At 39.5% G+C, this 27,803-nt stretch overlaps 1 protein-coding gene across 2 annotated transcripts; it reads right to left on the reverse strand.

Annotated features, from left to right (window-relative positions):
• Positions 1-21: 21 nt before the first annotated feature.
• On the reverse strand, positions 22-27,584 carry SNAP25 (synaptosome associated protein 25). Of its 2 annotated transcripts, none has more exons than XM_028112964.2 (7): positions 27,513-27,584; positions 25,563-25,604; positions 19,322-19,370; positions 12,157-12,274; positions 8,404-8,529; positions 5,438-5,582; positions 22-90 (listed from the first exon to the last, which is right to left on the reverse strand). In XM_028112964.2, the coding sequence occupies exons 1-7, from the start codon at positions 27,582-27,584 to the stop codon at positions 22-24; spliced, it is 621 nt and encodes a 206-aa protein (XP_027968765.1). The 2 variants fall into 2 exon arrangements, with proteins under 2 accessions (XP_027968765.1, XP_027968766.1); XM_028112965.2 differs by lacking the exon at positions 12,157-12,274 and adding an exon at positions 12,450-12,567.
• Positions 27,585-27,803: the final 219 nt, after the last annotated feature.

Here is a 27,803-nt window from a genome sequence, read left to right on the forward strand (position 1 = left end):
AGAGAACACAGGTGGGCACATTTAACCACTCCCCAGCATCTTTGTTGCACGTTGGTTGGCCTCATCAATTCTGGTTTTGTTGGAATCAGCCTAGAAAAGGGGGAAGAAAACAAAACTCAGGTTACCTTTGAACATTCTGTTCTTCCTTCTGGGTCTATTCAAATGCCCCCTTCTTGAGTGAAGGCATCTTGAAACTTCTCCTGTCAGAATTGACCCTCTCTTCTTTTGTGATCCCAGAACCATTGCTTGTGGTTCTACTTGGACATGATCATAGAAGCTCCATCTTAGTACTCATGACTGTTTCACCCTACCAGAGTGCATCCTTTTGAGGACAGGGTTACATCACTTATCTTTCTATCCTGGAATGACACCCAGTGATGTTATGAAAGGCATTCACATCTGTGGATTGAGTTTAATTACCACCACTTATACAGTTAGGTTCAAATCATGGCTAACCAGTGTCACTTCGGGCCAATTACACAACATCTTGGGGCCTTGGCTTTCTTGTCTCGAAGCTGGGACAAAAAAGAATCCTGCTAACAAGCATGAATGTCTATTATATCCAGTTCATTCAACCTTGACATCAAGATTGATATTAACTATGAGGAGTATATTATTATTAATTCATTTTTCCAAATGAGGAAATCAGGCAGCCTGGAGTCAGAATCCACACTAGTAATCATCATGTTAATCATTATAGTACTTAGGTCTGCTGTGAAAATGAAAGGAGTTTGTACATAAAATGTGCTTGGAATAATTTTTTGCAAAGATTAAGTGCTCAATATATTTTATCTTGCAATTATTGTTACTGGGTGAAAATCTGACTTGTTTTCGGGATGTTTAATAATTTTTGAAGACTCACTCCCATGGAGTTTGACAATGGCATGTTTGTTTATTTATTTATTTATTTATTTATTTATTAGGTAGGCTCCACACCCAACTGGGGGTTTGAACTCATGACCCCAAGATCAAGAGCCACATGCTCTACTGACTGAGCTAGCCAGGTGCCCCTTATCTTTGGCTTGTTTTAACAAGAGCACTTTTACCATAATTTTGTGCCTTGACTGATCTCACTGTTTCAATTACCTTTTGCTGTATATGCAGCATGAAACCCAGAGTTGCTACCAGGATAGACTTTTAAAACCCAGAAAATGAACTATTCCCAACACTACTCAGAAAGGTATGAGTGAGCAAGCAAGAGGCAAAGATGAAGATTCTGTTTAGGCTGTTGTTTTGTCTTATCATGATTGGTGATGGTGTCTGTCCTCTCTAGCCTGGAAAGAGGAACACAAAGCTGAGAGGCAGTGTAGGGAAACTGAACTGCTTTTTTATCGACCTGTATTTGTTCAATGATTACTGATTTTGTATCTTCTATGGTGCTTGGTACTTTCCAATCTCCACCAAACTGGATCTTCTTTATTTAGTTTAATTGTGAATTCCCAGCACATTTAGAGTTATCTATATTCAACTAGAAATTTGCCAAGTTAAAATAGAAATATTGCTAGATTATTCATTATTCTGAATTATCTGGCAATGGTTTCCTACCATCTGTTTGGATAATCAAAAGTTGAATTTCAAAACAAGTTAAGATAGAGCATTAATTTTCCTTGATTGTTTTGATCTATAGATTCATATTTTGGACCTTAGGTCCCTGATTTAGAAAATAGGTATTCTCTCCAATTTTACTTGGCTCTTAAATCTCCTCTCTTTAGCTATAAATTCTACCAGAAATAATGATACTTTGGTGCAAAGGAAAATTCTAGGCTCAGACCAATGTGAAATGTTTCTGCAGATTGAATTATGCTATTTTTTCAGACTGAATACTAAGGAAAACGCAAATGGGGGAAAATCATTAATTTAAAAATGGATGGCATGTCTGGAAGCAAGCAATCTAGAAACTCTTGCATTAAGAATATACTGGTGAGCATTCACCTGATGGTGAAAGGGGATATTTTGAAGTAGAGCATGAGGTTATTCTCTGGACATCGTCAAAGAATCCAAAGCAGACCTATGTTCACTGAAGATCTGTGATTTCTACCTAAATTTTCTCTGAAGCATATCAAAATTCAAGCCCATATACCTTATGCAATAGGTACTATATCTTTATTATATAACAGAAATAGCATCTTTTAGGAACAAATCCTGAGGTAATCTCCTTTTAGATGTCTCCCTGGTATTTGGAGAAGGCCTCTGTGTTCATTCTTTTATATGCTTTAGGACTGTGTTTATGGAACATAGCCCACCCCAGTTTTCATATTTCTATTTAGAGAATCTTAAGCTCACTGGCATACCCATGATATGCCACATGATTTGCCCTTGTGAGAAAGCAAGGATGATTCCCACAGAGCCACTAAGAGAGTTAGAAGGAGATCATTAGCCCACCCTTCTGCACACTCTGGAAATCTCAACTTCAGACCATGGCAGGTAGCTTTTAGGCCCCTGCTCAGAATTCCAGAAGTGGATGCTTATTACCCTACATGGTAGCCCTGTTCTCATCCAAGGTTTGAACTGTTCCCTTATTATCTTTCAGATGAAGAAATCAGGTCAGGAAGCTGGTGAGCAAGGAAATGCCACTGGAACTCAAGGTCTTAGTTTTCAAATGCTGTGTTTCCTCATTGATAGGAGAATTCAAAGGAATGTTAAAGCTTCAGCCTCACTGTATTTCAACGTGTGTGTGGCATCTACCACTGACAACTTTAAATTGAAGTTTGAACATTACTACTTCCTGAACAACATAAAGAAGCTAATACAACTTGCCCCATTCTAGTTTTCTGAAAGAATTGTACCATTTCAACCTTAGAAGCAGAAAGCAAAGTTTTTAAATAGACAAAGTAATTTCTTGACAGTCCATGGGGATGTATTAAAAATTACATTGTTTTGGACTTCCAAAACTTTACAATCAATCCAAGTGATGAGAGAGGACCATGATTGATGGGGTAGGGTGAAGGTTGTTGTTGGGGGCCATGGGAGAATATGGGAGAAACATCAGAAGATTCCCTTTATTCGTTTTATTTTTTAAGATTTCATTTATTTATTTGAGAGAGAGAGTGTGAGGAGGAGAAGGGGCAGAGAGAGAGAGAGAGAGAATCCCAACTAGACTCTGTGCTGAGCATGGAGCCTGATGCGGGCTCAATCCTAGAACCCTGAGATCATGACCTGAGCTGAAACCAAGAGTTGGATGCTCAACCGACTGAGCCACCCATGTGCCCCAAGATTCTTTGTATTCTTAGACTGTGAGTTTAATTTACTCTTAGATATGCAAGAGACCTTTGAATACTGTTTCCTATGATCAGAAGAGAGAACTTAACATGAGACAGGTGGAAATCTGTTAAAAACTGTGCAGCTCATATAACATGTATCATTTGTGGCGATGCTGGGTTGAAATGGACTCTCTCTAATCATGTTCAGATTCTGATTTTGGAGCTAAGATAAAGGCTAGTTATTCAAAGGCAACTAGACCCCTCTCTCACTTCTTAAACAATTCAGCACTTAAAGAATGATACAAACCATAACGGCTATTTCCCATCCACTTGCCTGACTCCAATTACACATCATGGCTGCATACATCTTTGCCCTTTAGTAAATTGGGCCCAAAATGAAAGGTTTTCCCTAGAGAAGAGAACTAGAAATGAAAAGTGGCAGAATTAAGATGCCACTTGCCTTTCCAAGAACACTTTTTGGTGCTGAAAGTCCTACTCTATCAATAAAGATTTGACCCCTCTCTCTTAGTAAAAGTACTACTTCTGGAAATCTAATTAAATTAGAGGTACATTATCTCCCTACATCTGTGAGTAAATTGGGTCCATTGACAGAAAATGAGTACTTCTTGTTTTTTCAAATCATTTTCCTGTTGGAAGGTGGTTTGGCAATTGTTTCTTAGCTCATTTTTCTGGGCCATAATGGGTTAGGTCAGCTTGTGTTGGCTCCAGTGCTCTTGAAACTCTCAATATTGTTCTAAAATCTATTGATTTGTGCAGCTTTAAAAGCTTTAGCATATCAAAGGCTCTTAACAATGATAAGTATGTCATGACTTGTAAAAGTAAGCAAAGCACAAGCCTTTTGCCAACCAACATTGACATTTGTGTAACTCAATATTGATCAGGCAAAATATTATGCAATCAGATATTTTTAATAGGGAGCACATAGAGCACAGTAGGGCAAAGCGTTCCCTTTATGTCTACTCTTTCCTTTTTCAGGTCAGTGGAGGATGCTTGGGTTCCAAGAAACTCAGTGTTTAGCCTTAGGATTCAAAGCATCCTTCTCTGCTCACTAAAGTGGAATGAATTGTTTAAAAGAAACTCAGGGTTTCAGGCTCTAAACTTCAATATCTCTCTTTGAATATAGCTCATACAGCTATATGAGCTGCATATATACAGCTTGAGCTGAATATAGCTCAGGAATAACCTCATACAATGTAAGATTGCCAACTAGAATTGATTATAGATGCACAATTACCATTAAACTTATAATGTATCATTTCTTCCTGTTGGCATTTTGATATCTTAAGAGATGATAAGCAATATTCAGGACTCTACTGATCGGGGAGGGGGCAGAATATAAGATCATAGAAAGTGTGTCAGATTTGTAGTGTGGACTATCAGGTTTTGGTGCCCCAAATCTTTTTATAAAGGTTATCCAGTGTTTCTTTCTGTTCCCTTCCAATCTCAAGGCCCTAAACCCATCCCTCCCATTCTGTTCTCTTCACTTTTCCTTAGGCCTCTTGTTGACACCAGGGGGTTTTGTCTTAGAGCCACATCTGGTGTCCTTGTGTGAACTCAGCTTCATCAGATTATGCTTTCTATTTTGAGATCTGGACATGTGAACTGTTGAACTGGAAATGGAATCTGGGCTTTTTTGAACTATCATTAAAGCTTTGGCATTTATAAAATCAAAGCTCATATTCATCTTCTCAGTAAACTAAAATAAGTATTCTTTCCTTTATTTCCTGATTCTATTCCTACACCATCTCTTGACAAGCTCCTAACCAACCTTCAAGACTCAATTTGGCTTTTTTGGAGATTTTCCCATCACTTAACTCTTGAAATCTTTCCTCATCTAACCCTACTTGTTAGCATTTTATGTGTGGCTCTCTTGGCAAATTATATTTTGTGTGGTAGTAAATTCAGCTGGAGGCTCACTGCCTCCCATAGGCTGTGAGTTTCCTAGCAGTGGGAATGATGTCTTTCTCATCTTTATGGCTTTTGGATCCTGAAACAGGTGCCTCTGAGGAATAGCTGCTAGATTAAATTCTACTCTCTTATTTACTTATATGCTGGTGAATTTTTGTCTTGGAAAATTAAGGGGGAAATTTCCATCTATCAGTATGCCTGAATCCCATGTCACAGTTTGAGGGGCTTATTATGCCATTCATCCTTCCTCAGTGGTATCTCAGAAGAAGTAATGAACAATAGAAGCTTGCTGACTGCCATAAACTCACCTTCTCCATGATCCTGTCGATCTGGCGATTCTGTGTATCGATCTCATTGCCCATATCCAGGGCCATGTGACGGAGGTTTCCAATGATACCGCTCACCTGCTCCAGGTTTTCATCCATTTCATTTTCTCGGGCATCGTTTGTTACCCTGGGATTCAAAATGCAATTTTTAGAAGATAGAAAGTGTGAAAAAAACTCAATACCAAGGACCCAAAGCTCAGGGAAAGTCTGGAGACCCCCTAGGTATCAATCCCATGCATCTTTAGTCTCTGTTCAATGAGTACATTTTAGCTTTTATACATTAGAAAATAATTTTATTTATTTATTTATTTATTTATTTATTTATTTATTTATTTATTTATTTATATATTTTAAGTAGGCTCCACACCCAGCATGGATCTCAATGCCGGGCTTGAACTCATGACCCTGAGATCAAGACTCAAGCTGAAATTGAGTCAAATCCTTAATTGACTGAGCCACCCAGGTGTCCCTAGAAAATAATTTTTAAATTTCATTTTTGAACATTTGGGTTTCTTTTTTAAAGAAGGCATATTAAATAGATTAATTTATTTACTTCTTTCATTTCCACCAGCACGTCATTTCCTCCCTATGTTCATATGTTTATTCCAATTTTCATTTTTTAAGAATAAAATCATTTTAGTTGAGAGGATTGGGTCAGAGAATGAAGATGGAACTAGTTAGAAACTATATTTTTCTTTCTGAAATGTCAACCAAAGTCTCCAAGAGTTAAATTGAGAATGAAAGAAAAGGCTTATTGTGTTAAGTCAGAGAATTTCTCTGCTCCATCTTCTTCCCCATTTGGGACCAAAATCCATGGGAAGAGTAAGGATAATACAATCTGCCCCTTAATCCCGCTGGCTCCTAAGAACCTCAAAGGGAGCTACTTATTCAAGATGATTTCTATTTGCTCAGATTTCATTGCACTGGGGGTGGGGGTTGGTGGCATTGTGAATGGGTGATTTCAGGGGAAAAATTGTGATAAAAGATTATTGTTCCAGTTTGGGAAGGAAGGAGTTGGCTCTCGAAGTGCCTTACCACCTGGCCATTTTTTTCACAGCTCAGCTTGAAAGTTAAGAAGGTAGTAACTCTTTATTGCAAATGGTAGGTACTCATTCTGGGATGTTCTGGCTAATTAACATTTTACATTTAGACATTGAGCTAAACATGTTCAGAGGGGTTAAAACCCATTCCCCAGGGTCACCCCCAGTGTAGACTAGCCCACAAAGGTTTTTAAAGCAGCCTAGGCCAGCAGAAATTAAAGGGGGAACTTCCTAGCTTTCTTACATAAAAAAGAAACTTATTTAAATGATTATCAACAGCTAAGGCATACTTCTGGTTCCAGGATTCTCAATGCTGATTGTATATTAGAATCACCTGAAAAGCTTTAAGAACCACAGATGGCTGGGTCTCACTTTTTTTTTAAGATTTTATGTATGTATGTATGTATGTATGTATGTATTTACTTGAGAGAGAGCAAGAACGAGCATGTGAGCAGGAGGAAGAACAGAGAGAGAGGGAGAAACAGACTGCCGCCTAAGCAGGGAGCCCAATGCAGGGCCCCACCCCAGGACCCCTGGATCCCAGGATTACGACCTGAGCCAAAGGCAGACATTTAATTGACTGAGCCACCCAGGCGCCCCTCAGTAGTGATGTTTTTAAAAAACAGCCTCAGGTCATTCAAATGTGCAGCCAGGATTGAGAATCCCTGGTCTAGTTTCCCTGGGAGTAGACAGAAACAAGAATAGAATTGTCATCTGTGAGGCTTTATGTAGCTATCTAGACCTTATACAGGTCATTGTCATTTGAACGTGGGTTATTGGTTGGTAACATCAGCTACAATGGCCCAGTAATATATAGTTGTACAACCATCTCTACACTACTCTAGTCATTAGGTACCCTAGTCACTGCTGAGTCCTAGCAGTAGCCTGGAAAAAGGGATAGGTTTTTTTTTTTTTTCTTTTCTTTTTAACAACAGGAATACTTGTCATTATTTACTCTGTTTTCTGGTCTCCTGAGAGCTGATTTTGGATAGGCAGATCTGTGTAATTTGAGATTTTTAAATAGGTCTTTAAGTTGGCTTTTGCTTCCAGGTCTCACCGGAAATCAGAAGTCAGGTATGCTTGTTATTCTCTATTTGTCCCCCCAGGTCCATTCTCCGACATGTTTTGCTCTCTGCCCAGAGACGCTGACCTCTCTACAAAGGCATCACCCAGATTCTCTTAACCCTCCGGCTTCCAGTAGGCTTTGGCAGATGGCCCGTGAGATATCGGAGGGCAAGAGGAAAGAGGAATGGAGGCATTTATTTCCCTTTCTCATTTCCTGCTAGTTTTGCAACAGCGGCATTTCTCTATAGCCCCTCCCCCACAGTGGTAACTACCGTCAGGTTCTGATAACAGCTCCCATCCCTTCAGGACTCTTCCTGCAATTGCTAGTCCACCAATGCTTTACCATTGCTTGTTATTAATCCGGCCCACATCTCTGTAAACAATCTCTTTAATAAGTTCTGTTCAATTCCATTTAGGGAATGAGACACCTGTTTGCTGCCGCATTGAGGCTGGATGTGGTCACGTGACTCGCTTTGTCTGCTGAAACTCTGGCAAACCCGACAAGGCTTGATCAGTGCTTGTGCACTGGAGCCTGCCCCCTTGGAATGCTGCCACCACGATGTAAGAAGCCAGGGCTCTTCGCTGGAGAGACAGCACAGGGGAGAGTGGAGGCGCCCTGTCCTAACCAACCACGAGCCGAGTGACTGAGACCATCTAGGGCCATCGTGCACCCACCTGCACGGAATGAGGGAGCCCAGGAGGGGCTCTTGGCAGAACTGCCCAGCCACATACACATTCTTAAGTAACCAGTAAAATGGTTGTTGCTTTAAGACCCACTCAGCTTGGGGTGATTTGTTACTTAACAATGGCCGACTGCTACAGGGCTGGCTGCACGCGGCTCACCTCCGAATGAAGCCTCCACTGATGGCCATCTGCTCCCGTTCGTCCACCACACGAGCAGGCTGGCTGGCCACCACTCCGTCCTGATTATTGCCCCAGGCTTTTTTGTAAGCATCGCTTGATTTAAGCCTATGCAAAAAAGAGGGTGAGTGACAAGGCAAGGGGGTGGAGCATCAAGCTCACAACAATGGTCACCTCTTCAAGCGAAGAACCGAACCAAGCAAATGGGTTTTAATTCGAGGCATTAGAGAATACCGATATATCATGATCTGGACCCAAACAGTTGGCCACCACCATGCCTCAGCTACTCAGCATTGCATTTCCAATCGAGCCAATTGCAATTGTCAAGACTGCAACCTTTGCCCAAAGGTTGTTCTTCTTTTGGTTTGTCTTTGCAGTTTAGTTGGATTTAAGACAAGGATTAAGGTAGCTGGAGGACATTCAGTTCTATTTCAGTGACATGGTTATATTTTGAGACACAAAACACACAGAAAAACATACTGGCAGACAGACACATAACAAGACTGCCAAGTAGAGTGTGTACATCACACCACAGCAACACACTGTCACCAAGAAAAACATACTCGACCGAGTTTTTACACACCATCATGCAAAGATTCCCTGTTTTAATTTTCCCCCCAACGCATCTGTGGGACTAACCCTTCCAACTCTGCATGAAGGACACAAAGCACTGGCAGTTGGCCAAGGGTGGTGGTCTTTGAGTTGCCTCGAGAGTGATTTGAATTAGATAATATATCGGTACTTCCAAACAGTCACCATACATCTAGTCGATGTACAAACCTTTGTCCACAGAGACAAAAAGTAAAAGAGGCATAGTGAAATGAATGCAGGAAAATAGAAGAGAGAACAAGCCATCTAGCACCAGAAAAGGAAATCCCTCTATGTCTTCTTCATGCACCAGCTACAGGCATGAGTAGAAAGTGAAGCATTCTCATTTAAGCCAAACTACTCCAGAAGTTGACCATTCTCGAAAAAGGCACTAGCAGGACAGTAATAGCCTTCATGAGGATTTGAAACGCAGGTTCAATAGCTTCTTTGTCAGGCTGGGGGGCAGGGTGGGAGTGATTACAAACTCCTACTTCAAGCTATCCTGGGACGTGGCAGGGGAGAGTGGTCTGGAACTGGTGTGGTCTCCATGGGCTGTATTTCACTGATCTGCCTTGGAGAGAAACTTAAAATCCAGGCATACCTATTGTGCCCAAAAGAAACATGTGCAGCATATTTTGGTGGGTGTGTTGTAATTTAAGGCAATCAAAGATGTTTTTAGGTTCTTTGCATAGTAGAAACCACATGCTTTTTAGTCCAAAAACAAGAGAACTTCCTGTGGTCCCATTTTCATATTTTCTCTTATAAGACACCAGAATTTACACCCCTCCCCTTTTTTTCTTGTACTGGAGGATCGCAGCCATCTATTAAAACTGGCTCTAATACTAATATTTTCAGAGGGGACCAAGCAACCCTGGAATAAGCTGGAAAACTGTACAAATGGAATTTCAGCAATTCCCACAATCTAGTGTATAATGCCACAGCCCTCGGAGCTGTCAGAATTTACTGCGCTAAAGAGCCATGGGCCCACTCTGTGGGACAGGATCCAAAAACTAATTTAATAGAGCTTAGAGTCTGGCTTTGTTTTCTTTCCGACTCCCCATTCCCTCCCTCCTCACATTACAAGAAGTTATATGGACCTCGTGAGGTTTTCTGCTATGTAAAATATCTGGTATACCATCTTTGGCAAAGTCAAGGGGGTAGGAAAGTTTGCGTTTCTGAAAGAAGGCGAATCACTGCACCCACAATGCTGCACATAGACTCACAGAACTGCCGTACATCTACCATAATCCTTTGAAACATGCCGAGACAGGGCGAAGCCCTCAGAGAGTCCAGGGCACCACCAGCCACTGCGTTGTGACACATGGTTTTTAAAGCATTATTTACACACAATAGGGAACACTTCACTCAAGCTTTGAAGCTCAGTTAGGGTCTCTTGTGCCAACTACTATGTGGAATTCGTAGGGGCCATCATTTCTTCTGAACATTAGAATCCATCTCGGGGCGGGGCCTGCCTCCACACCTTCTCCACACAGTTGATGAATGGGGAAATTGTATCTGTTGGAATTCATCACCCAAACAAGTGGAAATCTCACCTGGGGGGCAAGTGGCCACGGAAAAGGATATACAGTTAAGTCTTGACTAACTGGAATGCGTAGCCATGAGTCATTTTGGTGAATGACGTGACTTTGTTCATTAACAGTGGGCCATGGAGGAAAACTTTGTTTCAGGGGTGATTGTTGAATATCTGTTAGATTCTCAAGGCACTTTCCTGCCTTAGAGTCTTAGGGTAGTGAACATGACCGAATTTTTCCTTGGTTATGGTTTCACTTGATGTGCCTGATGGCCTTTCCTTTGAAGATCAACTCTTATTGTTTGGTTCCCTTAGGTGTGGAAGTTACATAGGAAAATGTAGACTGAGTGACAGAATGCAAACTGCCTAGATTGCCCTTCAAGAAAAACCATTTTAAGTCCCTGATGTGATCCCCCACCCCTTTGTTCAACTGTCTCTTTTTACTAAAAGTGGAAAGAAGCAAAGGTATAAATACATTTGAGAGTACCAGTTAGCTAGATTCCAGTTAATCAGGCTTTACTGTAGATCATTCTTTTAAAAGTTTTAAATTTATCTGTAAATCGAGCCCCTCCCCCTCCTAAACAGGAAGTGGGATATTTTAAAACAGCCTCAAAGTTTAAAGGATGTGAATGGTCATATAATCAGCTAGAAATGACATCAATTGCTGTTCTAAAAGCTAGGATCAGGAGAGCTTTTAGGAAAAAGGCTTCTGTTCAAAGGGAAGTGGGAGGGGTGAGGGAGATCGGGTAACGGGTTTAATTTTCCAAATGCATGTTGGACAGTCCACTCATGCATTTTTTTTCCACTGCTAATCAAATAAGACTATCTTCCAGAACCCTCATTTTCAGGTTCCTTCTGTTGCAAACCTTTATAACCACATGTCACATTTCTGCTACATTCCAAAGAAAGCGTTGCAGAACCTTGAAAACAATTGAAAGTTTTGTGATGTCGTGCATGCAAAATCTACACATTTCAACATTTTAGTCAGTGTACAGATAGATCTTCCAAGAGGAAGAATTTCATAGGGATGGGTCCAATTTGAGTAAGGCTTGAGCACCTCTTGCTGAAGGGCTTACGGCCTCTGTGGTGGGTGCAGCTGGGGCATGTATAGTCTAATCGCTGGGCAGATTTGGCAACTGGTGGGGCAATCTCTGTCATATTCTCTGTGTTACAGATGCTTGCTTAGGCCAAATTACCTGTCTCTTTTGCTTCTGGAAAATCAAACCTTTGTGTTTCTCAACTTCCAAACTTACCCTCCAATCTTTTCTAGCTCTACAATTTTGGCTTTTTGGGTTGCAGGAAAATAAAATTGCCTGGGTGCCTCTTTCTTGAGGCTTGTCTCTGTCTCAAGGTACACTTTCTGGAAAATGTTGAAATGTTCATCAATAAAAATTGCTGACAGTGAAGCTTTCACTGTAGTATGCCTGATTTTTAATGCATCAACAGTAACTCCCACTATATCATCTATGCTATGAGATGAATGCATTGGAGACGGTATTGATCTGTTCTGCATGCCACATGCTCATCCTGCCTTTGTGCTTGGCAGGAATGAGCTTGTCAAGGCTTGGAGATGGGCCTTGGGAAACCAAAGCTTCAGGCAGGCAGGCAGCACCTACTTGTTACAGGGACACACACAAAGCCCGCAGAATTTTCCTAGGTCCGTCAAATTCTTTTCTGCTTCTTTCATGTCCTTATTGATTTGGTCCATCCCTTCCTCAATGCGTTCCAGTTGTTCTGATTAAACACAAGTATTTTATCCCCACAGAATGAAGCAGATGGAAAAGGACAAAGAAAAAAAAGACAAAACTTCAGACATTCACTTTGACATTAAAAAAGAAAAAAAATCAAAAGAAAGAAGAAAAGAAAGAAAACTGGACGCCACAGATTAGAGCTGGTACCCAGTACCTACTTGTTACAAGGACATATGAAAAGGCCACAGCATTTCCCTAAATCTTTTAAATTTTTCTCGGCCTCCTTCATGTCTTGGTTGATATGGTTCATGCCTTCTTCGACACGATCGAGTTGTTCTGGTTAGGACAAAGGGATGACAGTGTGGAATGAATTTTTTGGGGGTTTCCAACAGAACATGAGAAATGACTATGTGGAACAGAATTTGAAAGAGAAAGATATTACAATGCATGGTCCCAGAGGATGCATTGCTGGAGACTGCTACCGCTCTACACAGGCACAGGTGGAAGGAAATGAACAAAAATGATGCTCAAAATCGTTTGTAATTCAGACACAATGGGATGGGGTACGTGGGCCTGTTGGATTCTGAGTGTCCAGGAAAACAGCACAGCCTATTCACTTACTCAGACACCAGTGAAACCCAAAAGAAAGAAAAACAGGGTGTTAATGTTTTAAGAATTCAGATTTCATGCTACTAGAGAAGTTACCTGCTTCAACTTTAAATATCTCTATCTTTTGGTTTTAAGCATCCTCGACCAGGTAAGGGTAGCAAATAAAATCAATCTTCTCTGGGGAAAATATCAACAGTTAAAGGGATAATTAGCAATGGGTACCAGATCTATTTTTTTCTCCCTCCTAGCAGCGGGCTGTTCCCTAGCCCAGGGGCAGTTCTTGGTTTTGAATACTTAATTCATAGGCACTGTTCAAAAAAAAAAAACAACACAACATCAGCAGAGTCATGTTCCAAGCACTGGGACATTTAAATTCCTCTCTTCATCCTATGACTTACTTGCTATGAAAGTTCTGGAAGGCATTTCACTTCTCTGCCCCCTGATTTCCCAGTCTCTACAATGGGGGGCATGCTAGATCCCAACAGCAGACAGCAGGGAAAACAAACACATGGGTCTCTGAAGGTGGGGTGATGGGCTGGACCACAGAACAGTTACCGAGTCATCTCTGCCAGCAAAGCCAATCTGAGTGCATCTGAGACGTAGATCAATAGCCATAAAACCAGCTCGTGCTTCTAGGTTGCCTGGGTTACATTCACTAACTAGATTAATTTTTCAAAAGTTACGGCACCACATTGAGTAAATTACAAGTTCAATGAAGGGGTTTCTTAAAACAGCTTTTAAGACCCTTAAAGGAAAGCAGCAATGTGATGTCTTGGCTGTCGAGTTATAAAACCTAATTACACTTGCATCTCTCTTTTCATCTGCATTTCTGTGCACACCTGCCTGTGCCTCTGGGAATAAAGTCTTGATTAGAATAAAACTGATAAATCCATTTCCAGTCTAAAGGCAGACATAATCACTTAGAAAGAATTTCACGTTAAATTGTCCAGTGGAAATTATCAGTCCAAAAAACTAAGATAGGTTCCTTACTGACCCAATAAGAGATTGTCTATCTGGAAAACAAGAGCCCACTGTGTTCTCTTTAACGGGGCTAAACAATAGAATCCAGCTTGTTGGGAATCTGCTACCTGTGCCTGCTCTGCAAATGATAGATGAAGGCAAAATTTAAGTGTCTCTCCAGCACTGGATAGCTGGGGAGAGAAACAGTGTTGTGCTGGTGAACTTCTGCTGGGTAAGCATAGGTCTAGTAATGTCTTTAAGAAAATCTTTAAAAGGACTAAAAAAAAAAAAAAAAAAAAGGCAAGTCTTTACATTCCAGAAGATTTTTGTGCTTTTATGAAGACTTCTTTCCAGTTCCCTTTAAAGAATGTAATACATTAGCTTGCAGATAAAATTAACTATTGAATGGGGGATTGATAGAGAAGGAGCTCAACATTGTCAAAAGGAAGAGCCATGTTAAGTACAGACAGAAATCCAAATGGAATAATTGCTTCCTGGAGTGCTGGGTGGAGGTGGAATTGAAGGAGCATCTGGACTCAGGGAAAATATGTCGCACTCCACTCATGAAAGCTGAAATACACACAGATTATGGCATGGGGATACATATTCAGGCATTTGTCTTTTCTTGAAGAGTTTCTCTGACATTTCAGGAGCCCCACCCACTGTGGCCCCAGGGATTAGGAGGTAATAAAAATAAAATGTAATAAAATAAAAACGTGGATTGGTCCCCAAGTGTGTGTTTCTGAACCAGTGAATTCAAATTAAAATATAAAAACAAACAAGCTGATCCCAGTCGGTATTTCTTCGAGCTGGGTTCTATCACGGGTTGCCAGACTATTAGGCAAAGGTCATAGCTAAGAGAGGGATGCTGAAGCTCTTTCAGAAAAGTTGATTCAGAAAATGATTTTATAGCTTCCAATATTGGTTGAATTTATCATTTCACATAATTATAGGCCAAACCTTTAATTTAAAAAAATATTGTGGAACCATTTTGTCATCGGTATTCTAAACTATTCATCTTTGGGGGGTACTGTGTTAGGTTTGTGAGGCATATTGATACTTCATAACTTTTCAATGGATTTCTGTGAGGACATCTCTCAGGAAATGCTTGAAAATAACCAATATCTTTATTTCATCCTGGGGGGCTAGCAGCATCTCACTGGCTGGTGCAATGTACTGTCCATAGCTGACCACTCCTTACCTCCCTAGGCTTGCTTTCTGGCTGTTTTCTGTCTATTCTTGGAGACTTGGGAGGACAATAACATTTTGAGTTAGGAGAGGTATTCCAGTAGATGACACTATATGTTGGGGCCAAGGGATTATACTTTCTTTTGCCATGTTTGGATGACTGGTTATTTATGATAGATCCACCAATGGCAGGATACTCAGGGATCTAAGTTAGACATTTTTTTTCTACTAATCTTACTTAAGCAAGGTGACATGAGGCCCTTAGAATCCCCAAGCTGGTTAAAAAATGGACAGTAGAAGAATAGCAAGATGTCAAAGTTATTGACCCTGTGTATAAGCCTTCATGAGTATAGTCAGTTACCAGATGCTGCCTATGTGATTTTCATTATCCTTAGCATTGATGAACATATGGAAATTCATTACCTAAATTTACATAGCCACTTGTGACTAGTGGCTATCACACTGGACAGTGCAGCTTTAGTCATCCATAACAGATATTGGTGTGCAGACTTTAGCAAGAGGAATGTTTTCTCAAATGCTACCTTGTAGTGCCATGAAACTTTTAAGAAAGTCAGTAGGCAATCTGGAAGAGGCCTTATTCTGCCCTTCCTCTGTCAGGCAGAGGTCAAAGATTTCACTGTTTAGTTTGGAGTTGATCCCACGGGATTTGCCCAAGGGCTGCATCTTCAGTATTGAAACAAACACATAACCCAGCAAAGACCAACAAAAGGAACAAGAGATATTGGAGGTGAAAGGTTAAATCATCCCCCATTAGTGATAAGGTGGTTTAATGGGGATTTCGCTTCGAGATAAGTTTCCTAGAGGAATAAAAGTCCCAGGACTCAGTACATTTCCAGGGCCATCTGTCATGCTCAATGCTCCTTGGTGTCTCCTGATACCTGGGTATAAAACAAGAATCCCGTAAAGAATTTTCAAGTGCAACCATTTAGCTGGACAACCTGGAATGGCTCTTTAGAAGGATGTCTGTTTCTTGAAACTCCTGTGCAGCTGCAGGATAGAAGCAATCAACATTTTTGGTGTTGAGGCATAGACAAAATTAGGAGAGCATAACTGGAGAGAAATTTTAAAGCAGTTACTGATCTAAACAACTAAACACAGCATATACAGGATGAAAATGCATTTACCACGGCAATGAAGATAGTTGTTAACTTACGCTTATCTGTCATTTTAAAAGGTCCTAATCACCTTATAGTATAAATGGAACATGTACCACTTAAGACCAGGCAGAAGCCACACACTCTGGGGAGTTTTACAGTTGTGTGTTTTTTCTCAGTATCACTGTGATCACCACGCATCTGGTAAAACCAAGGCTAGTCTAGGAAATATGTTTAACTGAGGGATTCAGCATCTACTGTGGTGTGGCCACAAATGAAATGTTTTAGCAGAGAACATTAACTATCTTGTGGGAGAAAAAAATCTGCTCTTCTGCTTCCTTTCTCAGAGAATGACATATAGATGTTCCTGAGAATCATTTACGCTTAAGAAGAATATATTTTTGTATGGAGATTCTGGCAAATTTTGTCTCGAGATTTTCTTTATCAAAGTGCAATGAAATTTGCAACTCAAGTAAGCATATTATTCACTTTCTCTTTTTTTGATTCCAGATTTGTATAGATTACTTTCCAAGTCTTTATGTCAATGCTTTATAGTATTGGGAAGCATTACCTTGAATCTTTCTCAAAACTTCCCTCCAATTATCATTCTCCCTTTTCTACCCCCTTCACATGCAAATTACTAAGAGAGTTAATAAGGTGGAACTCCTAATTATTTAATTGTGTATGTATCAGTTTAACTCTGGAAATGAGGTACCACTCTTCTACATGAGCACCTGTGGGTTAATTTTAAAAAGATGATTTGCCATGTTCAGAGTTTCAAATTCTGGGACATTGTGACACAGATCAAGCCAGCAACCCTTACAACTATAGCAAATTTATTTGGGGAGTTCTGAAGACTGCCACAGCTATTATAATTCCTTCAAAACACAACTACATCACTAGACTCGGTTATTTGTGTCTGAATTTTTGACAATTCATATTTTAAAAATTGTGGGGAAGTGTAAGGGTTGATGTTCAATTGTTTTTTAAAAAAACCTTTTTTCTCTTGATTTTTTAATTGGTTGGTATATATCTATTGACAAAGCTCAATACAAATAAGTAATACTGAAACAAAAGTGTTTATATGACAGCCGTGACAATGTGCCCCTCAGATCTCCCTTCAAGAGGGAATTTGTAGTTAGCTCACATGTCCAGTTGCTACACCTATGGGATCTGCCAAAGCATTTCCATGGAGACCATGCTGTCGCTGGGATGCTTCTAGCTCATGGCTATGGCTGAGCACAATAGAATTACTAGAGCTGAGGCATCCTTGCCTATGGTGGGCCTGCTCCATTGGGTTTTCTTAGCTCCTGGGCTCCCCATCAGGCTGGTTGACACTTTCTCGGAGCAGCACTGGAGTGTGAGACTCTTCCTCCTTGCTCCTCTCCTCTTAAAAAGTGTCAGACCTGCCTCAGTCGACAGCTTTCCCTGCCTATGCCTGCTCCTCTTCCCTTGACCAATCACAGGCATCCATAATCGATCTTGTACACTTCTTAGCATTTCCTTCCCAGAGGAGCCCAAATGATATCCTTTTCTAGTCCCTCCCTGCCCTAACTCATCAGAAGTTGGTAAAGATTTGTCTCATTTAGTGTAATGGTTGAAGAATATTTCTTTTATGGCCAGTCCATAATTCATTTGGTCGATCTCCCCACTGACAGACATTTAGGCTGTTTCCAGTTTTACACTCTTAAAGGTAAGGCATGTATATTTCTCTTCATATAGTTGTCAATGTATATCTGCAGCATATAATTCTAGGAGTAGAATGTCTTGGTCAAGGATGGGTATACTTCATACTTTGAAAATATTATCAAATTACTCTTCAAACATTTATATCAGTCTATAATGCATATGTGTACACTGAAGATCTCCATTTTCCCAAAATACTCACAGCATTAGTGATTATCAATTTTAAAAATTTGTATCAGTCTGCTGAAGAGTGGCATCTCATTATTGTTGTTGGTTGAAGCATGGTTTCATTATGTCTATTTATAAACTGATGATTTATATCTTACACCAACTTGCTTGTAGGTTGTTGACCTTTTCTTTGATCATATGCAAGGTTTCTTTGTATTTTAGGAAAATGCCTTATGCCTGTTATCTGTATGGCAATTCCCACCCCCCCACCCCATCTGAGGTTTATTTATTTTTGAAGTTTGTTTGTGGTGTTCTATGTTGTGAATACATTTTACATTTTTATCTTTGACATTAAAAAATTTCTCATGATTCCTAAGAATTTTCTAATGTTTTCAAAAATATAAATAAAGAAAAAATTCTCAACAATTTGCTTGTTATGATAAGAATTCAGAGTAGAATCAGGTAGCTAACTTGTGGCTAGAATTATTATTATTATTATTTTATTACATTATTTTTCTCTTTATTTTTTAAAAAATTCAATTAATTAACATATAATGCATTATTGGTTTTAGAGGTACAGGTCTGTGATTCATTAGCCTTATATAATACCCAGTGCTCATTACATCACATGCCCTCCTTAATGTCTGTCACCCAGTTACCCTGTGGCTAGAATTAATAAGCATTGCCATATGACTAGATGTATTGAGACAAAAAAAAATTACCCTTCTAGATTCCACTTTAGAGTACAGAGATAATTTTCAATGAGTCTCTGATTTTCATTGCTTCAGCATTTCCATAACAATTAAAAAACAATTTAAATATTTTAAGTGTTTCAATTATAATCTTCCTCAGCTTATATCCTGTTAAAGATATAACTAACAGGACCTAGTTACTAAAGGAATCCTCATGATGACTTGGAAATCAAAACTGCCAGATACTGAATTAGGATGGTCACAAGAAATGGACGTGATGTATTATTCTCTCATTCTATCTAGGGATTATTACAAGAAAACAAAGTTTATGGGGAAAATTGAGGATAAGGAGGTCTCAAACTGTCCAAAATACTACCATTAAAAGAAAATCGAAAAAATAATGACTTTTGCCTTCAAAATTCTGTTATTCCAACATATATAACACTGAGATTAGTGACATTCAATCAGTCATGAAGGCCTCAACATTCCCATACATTTACCAATCTTTTCAACAGAGAAAGGGAAAAAAGCAAGATAATGAAAACTCTAGAACCCTCATATATGCATATAAATATGTTGAAAGGACCACCTGTGTATACACAAATAATTTTTTTTTTAAAATGCACTTTATTCAGATGAGGAATTGTGCTTACTGAAGAAATCTCAACTTACCTCCTTGTTCATCCAACATAACCAAAGTCCTGATACCAGCATCTTTACTCTACATTCCAATAATGGTAGCAAAGTTGAAAAAGAGTTAGAGAGAGAAAAGAGAGAAAGAGAAATCAGTAAGGGGACAATTAGCCCTAGAAATGGAAAATGAAGAAGGACCAAAGGAAAAAGAGGGAGGAAATAGGGCAAGAGCACTTAGGGGTCACCTGTGGATTTGCTCTACCAGTGAATCTTAGGGCAGATGAGGTAGATGTAGCTCAGTCTCCATGGGGGTAGGGCTGGGGATCAGGCTTGGCATGAAATTGGAATACACAACTTAATACTATACTGTGGTTTTATATTTGCAAAACAAAAATGCCTTATAGGTTCTGTAACACCAACCATAGAATGCAAATCTTTCAAAATCTTCTAGACTAAATCTTCCCTGGCATGATACATCAAGAAGTTTCCCTCAGTGAATTGGGAAGGGACGCCCCACTGGAAAGTAAGAAACTTTGTGGGTGAGATTTTTAGGTTTATCAAAATAGATGACTGCTTCACAAAGGTTGAGAAATACAGCCCCAAACAGAACTCACCCTCCCGTTTTCTCTCTACGGGGAAAAGTTCTGTGAGATTTAGAAAACCAATGGACAGATGAGAAATAAAGGCTCTTTATTCTGAAATGTAAAATTCTGGACAATAATAGAATGTGAGAAAATAATTCATCCACAAGCTTTATTGCACGCCTTTTGTGCAGAGATCTGGAAAAGGCACTCCTCATCTCAGTCCACATGATCTAAACAAACCAAACACCACCTGAATATTTGGTGGAGGGGAGTGGGACTTGGTGGGTAGGGGAAAGGAACACAGATATTTGTATGGCTCAACCTTAAAAATCATCAATCCTAGGAATTCAAACTAGTTAAGGAAAGACTTCATTTTATAGGGTGATTGTTAATAAGTATAAAATGGCATTACTAACAGTTTGGATTAATTGGTTTTTCAAGGGATGCTCATGGTGTCCCCTAGAATAAACTCGAAAGGAAGACATCTCTCATGGCCCCATTTATTTTCCACTGACTTATTTTATTTATTTATTTTTTAAGATTTTATTTATTTATTTGACAGAGAGAGACACAGTGAGAGAGGGGACACAAGCAGGGGGAGTGGGAGAGGGAGAAGCAGGCTTCCCGAGGAGCAAGGAGCCCGATGCCGGGCTCGATCCCAGGACCCCAGGATCATGACCTGAGCTGAAGGCAGGCACTTAATGACTGAGCCACCCAGGTGCCCCTCCACTGACTTATTTCAAACTAAGAAAGAAAGAGAGGGATGTTAGTGGAGGTCAACAGAGCGTTTTGTTTTCTTTTGTTTTGTTTTTAAACAGTATTTTAACAACTCAATAGGGCTTCTAGAAAATAGAACACTGAAAATGTTTTCTGTGAGTTTTATAAACTCACCATTTCAGAGAATGTTCCAGACAGGAAAAACCAAGCTACTTCTGAACACATTTTGATAGGATTTATTTGTGAGGTTAGGAAGTAGTTTGGAGAGCTTAGGTTGACTTCGGGAGTCATCAACAGCACAAATTCTGGAGCCAGACTCTGCCCTGGGATCCTGGTGATTTTATTTCCTAGCTGTGGAACCTCAGGGAAATGTCTTCATTACTCTGTGCCTCAGTTCCCTCATTTGTAAGACAGCAATAATAATAGTTAATACCTCATTGAGTTGTCATGGGAATTAAATGAATTAGTATGTGGCACATGCTAGAATGGTGCCTGGCCTAGAGTTAGCATGACATAAGTGTTTATAAAATAAATACCTTCAGAAAATGCATCTATAGCAGGATATTTGGCAAATGAAAAATATCGTCATTACCAACTACCATCAGAAGCTTCCAGACCACTACCTCCCAAACTTTAATGTGCATTTGAATCCCCTGCATAGGAAACATCTTGTTGAAACATGGATCCTGATTCAGTAGGATTGAGATAGAGCCTGAGATTTTTGCATTCTGAATAAGCTCTACCATCTAATGATACTGCTGGTGCCAGGATACCTATGGAGCAGTAAGATTCCAGATCCCAAGACACATTTCAAAATCTTTTACTTCAGTGTGTTGTAAATGGGCATTTGTCTACACTGGCCTGTGTTTTAACCATTTCTGTGCCCAGACAGGAACAGAAACAGCTCCTTCACTTCCCAGAGTATGTATAAGGATAAAATGAGCTACAGAATGTAAAGACTTCTAAAAAAGTTCAACTCTATGGGAGGCTATGGTTCCAAAAAGCAATTAAGATAAAGGATTTACTTTGTATAGCATATCGATCAGTTTAGAATGGGCTACTGTTTTCTCAGATCCTTTTGCTTTTTGCGGAATTCTCAAAGGAAAAAGGAAGTATGATAGGAGTTGCTGATGGAAAGAAAGTGCTGTGGCATAGGAATTCACACTCTGGGATCAGGTAGACCTGGGTTTTAATTTAGTTTCATCTCTGCCATTTGTAGCTGGGTGTTTCAAGCAAGTTACTTAATCACTGCATACTTCAATTTCCTCCTTGGTAAGATGGAGATCAGAATAATAGTAAAAGGTGTCTACTTACAAGGGTTAAGTTAGATTACATACATTTGATGATGATAGCTCTGGGTATAGTACCCAGCACATAGTAGGTTCTCAATAAATGTTAGAACTTACATTTGACTCCACTGTTTTGCTGACAGTTTTTATCAAAATAACTGGATTTTATTTGGGGAAACTAGAAATGCAAGGGAGGAGAAGGGCAGGGATGAAGACAATATTTCAGGGAAGGCAGAATATTACTTTCTCTTCTTCTTAACAAGTATTATGTTTTAATAGCTAGGAGTGAGAGGAGGTGGTTCCAGTTTTGTCTTAGCTCAATTATTGGTTTCTGTTTGAGATTGCTGGGAAAACGGTCTACCTAAAAACCAGAGTTGGAGATATGAGGGATTTTTTTTTTCATTTCTTTCTTTTTTCTTTTTATTTTTCCTTTCTTGCAGATGAACCAAGACCATTTCTAGAACATTTTTTTAAGTCTTTCTTTTGTCATTCTGAGATGCTTTCCCCAAAGTCCAACACATCTGAGCTAAAACCAGGACTCTCCAGGCACTTTCTTAACTGCGAGAATTCCAAAAGACCCCACATCTACCTATATGGAAAGAACTACCCTGCTTCAGTTATCCACTAGAAAGTCTGGCATAACAAAGACATGGCTTTAGAATGCTTATTCTCTTCTCATTGCCAAGGTGTCTTAAAAGATAAGTTGGGATGAAAAGAAAAGATGCTTAAAACATCCATGCAGTGTTAAAGAGCCTCAGTAACTACCACTCCATGAAAGCTCTAGGTGGTGCTTCTGAACTGGTCTGCCCTTAAGCAGTGGGCATTTCCTGGGGTGACCTTTCATAGCCCAAGACATTCATGTGTAGACTTCCTTTCTGGCATGCAGTGTCAACAGAATCAAATTTTTTGCCTGGAACCAAATATTCCCTTCTTGGAGAGACAGTCATGATTCTGTTACCAGAATTAATTACATGTTCCAGAGGCAGGTAAGGCCTTGACTTTGGAGAGCTATTTTCATACCTGTTTTCCTGCATGATACCAATTTATATCTTCCCTCCCACCCCCAAAGGTAGGCCTTCCATACATGTTTGTTGACATGCAGCCATCAAAAGAGCCAGTTTGCAACTCTAGCCTGGGAACCAAGTGCTATATGATTTCTCATCTTTTTGCCTGTGTATGGCCAGCTTTTCTGAACTTCCCCAACTGACTTCTGTGTAACTTTACATTGTCCTTGAGATGCCAATAATGGTTTCTATTAAAAAGCAAGTTTCTATACCTGCCACTGTGTTACACCCTAATGTCTCTGAGGGCTGGCACAAAGTCCTATATTGAACTGAGAGTGGGGTTGTCTGCCTCAGGGAGATTTCACAAGTTTAGTAACCTTTCCCGTCTTTGAGACTAAATTTGAGTAAGAATTCAGCTCAATTCAAATTATATAGCACTGATGCACTTTGGGATCCTGGGCAAGATCCTGGTATTTCAGTGCTCATATTTGCCAAGTGATTTCTGCCCTTGATGAATATTTAATGCTGATTCTCTTTAAAGAGAATTTCTTTTTTGATTGAAAAGCAGACTACCCTCTGAATAGCCAGTGCCCTAGACATAAGGGGTATTTGACCATCAATATAAAATAACCCAGGAGGAGGTAAGAGCAATCAATCTACACTAATCATGCCTTGCTCATAAGTTCCCAAGGATAGAAAGTCTAATAGCCTCCTCTCATTTATGAGAGGTAGGAACTAGCTTCCATCTGTTTCATCCCTTGTTCTAAGATGCAACCTCATGCTTGATCAAGGAATCCTTTAGGAGAAACAAAAATGTATGATTCAAGTATCCTACTTCAATCAATAGAGCTTTTGAGACTTTCTGCCCCCCGGAGAATAAATTAGAGCAGACACACCTTACTCAAGACTGGTCGACACTGCCTGCAATTTAAGAAGAGGCAAAAAAGAAGTATTCATTGGCCCAAAGACTCCGATGGATGAGGGGCCAGTTCAAAGTGATGCATCCTGATGCATTTTCTCTACCACTTCCACTTTCTAAGCACGGTTTCAACACTGCACAGGTGGAGAGACTGGTGATAGTTCTGGTATTTTAGAAATTTACTTCACATGTGCACAAACATAAATGAAAATGAAAAATGAGCCTGGAGGCTATGGCTAAAGGTCATAAAGATGTATAACATAATTATGTCAGCTGATATGTGGGTTTCCTTCAGGTCAATGTAAGAACTCATGTGGGAATGTTAAAAGGATTTGTTCCTTTTGCTTGTTCTCATGTTGGGTTGAGGGAAAATAAGTCAACTCTGAAAGCCTTGCCAGCACCCTTAGATTTAGAATACCTGCTTCCTTCTTGGTCCTCAAGTATTTCTGCACAAGGGGAGTTCCCAGGATAGAGTAAAGACAACATTTCTCTCCATTTAGAGAGGGAAAACTGCTTTCTGTGCTTCCAAGGGCTCCTTTGTTGGCCTGTCTTCCTGTGGGGGCCAATTTGTGCTACATTGCAGGCTCAAATGCTCATTTTTCGTGATAACAGATTTCATTAAATGTACCTCCCACCCTTTCCCGGTGTCCTGGGGAGCTCATGGTGCCCTCTTCTCCCCACTCCTCTTGTGGCAATTCACATCTAGCCAATATTTCATTTCTGGGTAAGAAGCTGAAGCTGCAGAAATAAAGGAAGATGTTGGCTTTTCTAGCGTGAGAGGAAGCCGAACTTCCTTTTAGCCTTATAACATTGATCTTATTTTCCTTTCATGTCATTGCATAAGCAATTTACAGTAGCGCGAGGCAAGTAAGCTCATTTAATCATTCTGCTCAAGAACACGCAAGATCCTTAAAAATGATAACCACACATGAATTGATAAGCAGTTTCAAAGCATAGCTAAAACAGCATTTCACTGAATAAAAACTATTAGGCTTGTTTTATTCAGTTAAGATAAATATAGCCCATCCCATTCTTTTTCCACTTCATCTCTCCCAATGGGCAAGTTCAATTAATCCACTTATTCTTCCTGGTTGACTGCTGCTCTCCCCAATTGGAATGAGCAAGGTTTATTGTAAATGCCCTTTTGATTCCATTATTGCTATCTGCCCTATTTTGCCCATTTAAAAATAGTTTGGGATTCACTAACCATGCCTCGCAAATGGATGTTCAATCCAGAGTCAGGAATATAAAAGAGCTTCTGTATTTGCGTTATGGCCTTGAAATTCCTTTTATCAAAGAATTTTCCTATTACTTCATGAATTTTAGTGCCTGACTCTCAATATTACAATTTCTGAAAATGTTGTATCTATGGGTATGTATTTTTAAAAGTCGTATGTGTGGCTAAGCCAAAACAGAATGTCAAGATTAGACGTGACTTAGAGGCATCAAAATCATTATAAGTGAAGCTTTTATGTAGGTAATGCCTTTAGATTTGCTTAAAGTGATTCAGTCTTCTGTGATTTCTTAGGAACATTTACTTGGAAATACCATCCTTCTCTACTTCCCAGACTATAAAGGTAGCTGGGTGGGGGGGGGGATCCTCTGATGGCTACCTGACATCTCCCTCATTAATGTGAATTCCAGATAGGCTACAATGGAATCAATGGAACCAATGGGATTTGTGGCCTAAGAAAAAGCAGTAGGGTCTAGGAAAAGAATATGCTGGCAAAAGGGATTAGTTAATCTTGAAATATGGCAGCTTCTTACCTCTTCAACCAGTTGCAGCATACGACGGGTGCTTTCCAGTGACTGGGATTAAAAAAAAAAAAAAATTATGAATGCAGGATCCAGACGTCTTGGAAAATCCGAACTACTCTCTTCACTTGAGAAACACAAAGGGTTACTATCACACATTCTTTTAAGTTTGTAACTGAACACATTTTCAATCTCTTTCCTATCAGTCTTTCTACATAGTAAGATTCCCTAAAGCAATTACATTAAAGCCGATCTTCTAAAATCAAAACCATATGAAGCTGATCTTGATATCAAAGACAAAGTAATCTGGAAAAGATAATTTTGCATGTGCAGGATGCATGAAAAATTATCTCAAATACTCAGAGGATTAATTTGGCCTCCCTGGACCAGGAATATTGAATTTTAAACACAAACATAATATCTCATGAATTGAGATGAATCTAACATCAAGTTTCTTATAAAGCTCCTAGAAACACAATTGGAAGTTCTTATCAATACAAATTAAGCTGTCGCCTTAGGGTGAAAAAAAATCAAGCATGTTTGAAATAACTAGCTTGTAGGAGACAGCTATAATAATTATCTTCATCCTTAGATAAGACAAAGTGAGATGGAAAGTCTGAAGTCAGCACTGGTCCCTCAGGCACATCATTGTCACTTTTTTCTCAGTTCCTTTGAAACTACTAGACTCCAGCAACCAGTGTGATTTCTCAAGGCTTTGCTTTTAAGTGACAAACTTATTTTGGACAAGATCCTGAAGGAGCGGGAAGAATGTTAACTTTCCTAGAAGAGCTGTCGGGAGGCTGCTTGTTGAAATACAATGGCTGTAAGCAGTGGTGTGTTGGTCAATGCTAAAATAGATGAATACAAATATGAAACAGATATGAATATACATATATGTATAGGTATATTTAAGTTTATTATTTTCCTGATATAAGGGATGGAGAACATAGAATTTACAGATAATAAAATACACAATGCCCTTTAATATAAATTCCATGTAGCCAACTGAGTCTCACAGAAAGCTTTTGTTAAGTTTTGCTGAACTCTTGTGTCCATTGCTAAGCATGCAAAGAACAAGTGTAGTTCTGACATGAATGTTGGTTGATATTTTCATTTGCATTAATGAGTAAGAGGAAAGTGAAACAATGGAGAAATGTTGGGACTTCGCTAGTTTGTCAATGATGCAAGTGACTTCTTTGCTGAAAAGAATAAAAATTTTCAACTACTAGAAGATTTTCTCCATTTTTTGTGTTAATTAAAGAGTAATGACTAGAGACATGCCCATTTTTAAGTTTAATCTATGTTATTAACATTTTCTCCACTTTCTTAAGTCTAGACAGTCAACAAAACAGTAAGCCAAACCCTGATTTGTAGTGTTTGCAGATTCCTGTGATATAAATACCCTTCACCTGTCTGATTTTTAACTACAGCATAGCATCACTGAAGGTGAACTTGGGAAGATGTACAGTAACATGATGTTACATGGTATTCCTACACTACAGATATAACACAAGTCAAGAACTTTGAGAGCATAGGTAATATGAAAATATAGGGAAAAAATTAAGAAGTGATGAGTTTTGAGTATTTATTGCCTTTGATTTTTAATATAATCTACTTAATTATCAATTTATATAATTCAATTTTAATACCAGCTTGCAAGATGCTGGAAAATGTAACAATCAGCTCTCAGAATTAGGCCAGCTCTGGACACCCAAAGACATTGCTTTTCTTAGAGGATCTTGACTTACATAGATTTCTACGAATTGGGAGTTTAGGCTAAGACAGTTGTACGTAGGTTTATCAACTCATTCTTGCCTGTAGAGGTGTCAGGTGTATAGAAATTCAGTCATACTCCTCCGTTTTTAAAATTGAGATGTTAGAAGATCTTTTCCACCTGAACCTGAATAAGACAAACTACTCAGCTACCCAAATTTTGCTCCTTTTTCATGTCCCAACCCTCACCTCATCAGCCAGCTGGTCAGCCCTTCGCTGCATCTCCTCCAGCTCATTGCGCATGTCCGCGTCTTCAGCCATGGTTGTGGTGGGGTGGGGGGTGTGGCTGGGTGCTTGGGCTGGGGGTCAGTGACGGCTTTGGACACAGAACCTGGAAAAAGCAGATTTGAACATGTGAGAGTTTATGTAAGTGCATGTAGTATGTGCAAATAGGAGATCTAAATAGCCCACACTTTGTCTCCATGACTCAGTCATCTTCTGAAGACAGAAGCCATACTCAGACAGGGTTCAGTAGAATTT

Source organism: Eumetopias jubatus, unplaced genomic scaffold (assembly GCF_037043125.1).
Source record: "Eumetopias jubatus isolate StellerSeaLion01/CBP00866 unplaced genomic scaffold, mEumJub1_p1.0 scaffold_9, whole genome shotgun sequence".
Lineage (NCBI taxonomy): Eukaryota > Metazoa > Chordata > Mammalia > Carnivora > Otariidae > Eumetopias > Eumetopias jubatus.

Coding starts and splice junctions, on each gene's coding strand:
- SNAP25 (XM_028112964.2), bottom strand. CDS start 27,584: ATGGCTGAAGACGCGGACATGCGCAATGAGCTGGAGGAGATGCAGCGA. Junction 25,605..27,512: donor CTGACCAGCTGGCTGATGAG/GTGAGGGTTGGG, acceptor TTTTAATCCCAG/TCACTGGAAAGCACCCGTCG. Junction 8,530..12,156: donor TGTGTGTGTCCCTGTAACAA/GTAGGTGCTGCC, acceptor TTTTTTGCATAG/GCTTAAATCAAGCGATGCTT.